At 43.2% G+C, this 4,446-nt stretch overlaps 1 protein-coding gene across 1 annotated transcript in view; it reads right to left on the minus strand.

Moving 5' to 3' along the window:
- The window catches only part of GRK7 (G protein-coupled receptor kinase 7), a 37,505-nt gene that overhangs the window by 31,976 nt on the left and 1,083 nt on the right, over positions 1 to 4,446 (minus strand). The window contains exon 2 of the mRNA XM_004682145.1: positions 2,452 to 2,889. Within this exon, the coding sequence (XP_004682202.1) occupies positions 2,452 to 2,889 (438 nt within the window). The remainder of the gene's footprint in view (positions 1 to 2,451; positions 2,890 to 4,446) is intronic.

The raw sequence follows: 4,446 nt of genomic DNA on the forward strand, positions 1-4,446 counted from the left end.
CTCCCAACTTCCCAGTGCCGAATTCTACAGTTTGCATCACCTCTTTTCCTTGAGCTCCCATGCAGAGGCTGCTCATTACCTGCTCCATACCCAGCCTTCCTTTCTATAACAAGAATAACCCTCCAAGCATGTCATTTATCAGCTTCACCAACAGATAACAGTTCTAACCACGGAGATTCAAGTGGAAGTTACCTTCTTGGAAATCTTCACAAAAGGAAGCACACATAGCTATTGTATGCATGCTCAATTGTTCCTGGCCCTTTCGTCTTTCTCTTTCCTGGAACATGGACTTGATGGCTGGGGCTAGAGCAGCCATCTTGTGATGGAAAAGGCCAAAACCACAGAGGCATCAATCCCTCATCCTACAGATGCTGAACTCATGCTAGACACTGCTTATTTTTATACTACTCACTACACAACAGGAATACAGCTCTGTCTTACAGCTCTGTCTTGATCCACTGATCTTGATCTATGATATGCTGCTGAAATCAACGCTTAGCTGATACAACCCCTGTGACTATGCCGCTCCTGCCCCTCATCCTACTTCTTTAATTGCTTCAAGGACCTTCCCCCCCTACCCCCCAGTTTTATGTTTCTCAACACTATTTTCCATGGGAATCAATGGTACCAGCTGCTTCCCCAAGTCACGATGACTGCAAACCCCTTTTTTAAACCAGGCCTTTCTCCACAGCACTTGACCCTTAAATTTAAATGTCCACCAATTATCTCTACCTGCTTGTTGCTTAGGAACCTCATGTGTAATGTAATCACTTGCCAACTCTGTTCCTCCTTTGGGCACTGGCGCTAGAGACCTTCTCCTTCCCTTATCTCATACCCAGCTGCCTTGAAACCCCATCAAAATCTCCTTTCAAATGCTCTAATTTACTCCTATTTCTTAAATCCTGCCTTCTTTTTTATTTATTTATTTATTTTTTTAAATCCTGCCTTCTTATATGATGAGTCACCATCATCATCTGAGACTGGACTACTCATTAGCTGACTAACTAGTTCCTCTGCCTTCATCGACCTTCAAGATTCAGATTTACTCATGTCAGTCCTATACTTAGAACCTCCAAGGGCTCCTTGTCCCCCACAAGAAAGGATTCCATGCTGCTGTAATCTGCATGCTACAAATCTTGTCTGACTGATTTTTTGCCTTGTAAGTTGCAAAACAGCATAAAAATAAAGTCTTATGTGAATATTTAAGAACCCGACTTGAGCCCTCATCTTCCTGGGGAATCTGTCACCTTTGTGTGAAACTTATAATAATGAATTATCAGAATTCCAGAGTTTTTGTATTGTTCATGTAACACAATGAGAAATTATAATTAAATTTTTTTTAACTGAGTTAACTCCGATTTATAACTTCACATTTTATTTATTTATTTACTTTTAAAAATATTTATTTTTAGGCCCTCCCTGGTGGGTAGCGGGTTAAAACACAGCACTAAGAAGATTTCCCACCCCCCCAACCCCGGCGCCTACCCTGGAGGAGATCCACATGGCGTGGCAGACCTCTCCTGACCCGTCCGCTGCTCCCCTCATCAGTGTACTTCATCGATCTGCCTGTTCTGCTCCCCACTCTGTGTCTGGTGAAGCCTCTCGCCCTCCACATCTCTGGCCTGTACCCAGTTCTGAATAAATAAATAAATCTTTAAAAAATTATTTTTTTTTATGCATACAAGAATTGGGGTGTAAGCCAGAGGTGGGGGTGGGGGTGGGGCAGAGGATTCACCAGAGACAGAGTGGGAAGCAGAACAGGTGGGCTGACTGAAGTACACTGCTGAGGGGAGCAGCAGGCAAGAAGTGAGGTCTGCTGTGCCATGTGGGTCAGCTTCCTGGCCGGGGATCGAACTCAGGCTGTAGTGGTGAGGGCACTGAGACTTAACCCGTAGGTCACCAGAGAGGCCCAACTTCATGTTTTAGAGGTATAAAAGTCCCCCTTTTCTGTACTGTTATCAAGTAACGATACCAAAACACATATAACCTACCACAATCCATTGTGTTCCCTTCCTACTTTAATATTTCCATTAAAAAAAAAATTCTACAAGTCACTTGGGAACAAATTAACCAAACCAACAGCAATTGCCTCTGTATTTTAAAATATATTTTCTTTTGAAATTTCAGCTTTATCCAATATAAATCCCCATTCCACACTCAACAAGAGATCCTTACTTTTATATGCTACATGTTAAGGTTTCCTTCTTTTTCTTATCCAGTTAAGGCTTTTCTGACTCAGGAACGTAGCACCGAGAGGTGGTAACTAGTGGTCAATACCTAGACCCTGACTGTAGGTTTAGCATAGACCAAGTTCAACTCACACGTAAAGCTCCAATGACAACTCAAGGGCTTTCGGAAAAGCAATGAGTGGAATTGCTCTAAGGCTCTGTTCCCCCTGGGAATAAAGCAGCCCTTCGCCTTCCCCACACTGGGGCAGAGAGCGTCACTTACCCTCTGCGTGAAGGGCTTGCCTTCCTGCACCTGCACGGCCAGCCCCAGGTCAGACAGCCTGCAGTTGCCAACATCATCCAGAAGGACGTTCTCCGGCTTCAGATCCCTGTAGACAATGCCAAGGGAGTGGAGGTGCAGCACGCCACAGGTCATCTGGGCTGAGTAGAACACCACCCTGCTCATGGTCAGGCCTCGCACACCCACATGGTAGATGTGGAACTTGAGGTCGCCCCCATTCATCAAGCTCATGACCAGGCAGAGATGGGACTTGCTCTCAAAGGCGTAGGCCAGAGAGACAATGAATGGACTGCTGATTTTCTCTAAGATTTCCTTTTCCGAGAGAGCCATTTTCTCACCATTTTTCTTCTTTAGTCGTTTTTTGTCCAGTTTCTTACAGGCATACATCTTACCAGTGTTCTTCACCTGGACGGCACATACCTTAAGAAAGAAAGAAAGGGAGAGGAAGATTGAAGTAGAATGCACTGGAGAGGAGAAAAAGAGTGGATGATAAAGGGGGCAAAGGGGGTAGAAATCAGACAAAGTGAAAAAAAAAACGCTGCTTTTTTGTTGTTGTTGTTTTGTATAAGAAGAATTGGAATGTAGGCCAGAGGTGTGTGTATGAGAGGGTGACAGGATTCACCAGAGACATAGTGGGGAACAGAATAGATGGGTTTACTGAAACACACTGCTGAAAGGAGGCAGCATTTGAGACAGGAGAGGTCTGCCCTGCCTTATGTGGGTTAGCTCCCTGCTCGGGTTCAAACTCAGGCCATGGCAGTGATAGTGCTGAGACTTAACCCCTAGGCCACCAGGGAGGCCTAAAAGACATGTTCCTTCTAAGAAGGAAGGATTCTCAAGAAGAACCTAGAACCACAACCAGGGGCCACTTTGTTTCCATGGGGTGCATTATTAAAAAAGAAAATTGTTGGCAAGGAAGTGGAGGTATCGAACCTTCATGCATCTCTGGGTATGAATGTAAAATGTGGAAGAACATGGTGGTTCCTCAAAAAGTTAAACAGAGAATTGCCATATGACCCAGCAATTCTACTCTTGGGCATTTAAAAGAGAAAGTGAAAAAAGGTGTTCAAATGAATACTTGTATGTTAATGTTCACAGCTGCACTATTCACAATGGCCCAAGTGGAAACATCCAGTGTCCATCAAAAGATGAATGGATAAATGAAACAGAACAGTGATACAATAGAATCTTACTCAGCCATAAAAAGAAATGAAATACTGATATATATTTCATTGCGGATGAACCTCCAAAACAGTATGGACACTTTAAATGCTAAATGGGTATTTTTTTTTTTTAGAAGGAACTGGCTTTATTTACTTTTTTTTTAATTATTACAAAAGTTTATTTTTACATCATTTTGCACATTTTTTTTTCCATCTCGATTGTAATCCCCGCAGGTAAGTAACGATACCAAAACACATATAACCTACCACAATCCATTGTGTTCCCTTCCTACTTTAATATTTCCATTAAAAAAAAAATTCTACAAGTCACTTGGGAACAAATTAACCAAACCAACAGCAATTGCCTCTGTATTTTAAAATATATTTTCTTTTGAAATTTCAGCTTTATCCAATATAAATCCCCATTCCACACTCAACAAGAGATCCTTACTTTTATATGCTACATGTTAAGGTTTCCTTCTTTTTCTTATCCAGTTAAGGCTTTTCTGACTCAGGAACGTAGCACCGAGAGGTGGTAACTAGTGGTCAATACCTAGACCCTGACTGTAGGTTTAGCATAGACCAAGTTCAACTCACACGTAAAGCTCCAATGACAACTCAAGGGCTTTCGGAAAAGCAATGAGTGGAATTGCTCTAAGGCTCTGTTCCCCCTGGGAATAAAGCAGCCCTTCGCCTTCCCCACACTGGGGCAGAGAGCGTCACTTACCCTCTGCGTGAAGGGCTTGCCTTCCTGCACCTGCACGGCCAGCCCCAGGTCAGACAGCCTGCAGTTGCCAACATCATCCAGAAGGAC

The sequence above is a fragment of the Condylura cristata genome, unplaced genomic scaffold, assembly GCF_000260355.1.
Source record: "Condylura cristata isolate star-nosed mole 26May11 unplaced genomic scaffold, ConCri1.0 scaffold00014, whole genome shotgun sequence".
NCBI lineage: Eukaryota > Metazoa > Chordata > Mammalia > Eulipotyphla > Talpidae > Condylura > Condylura cristata.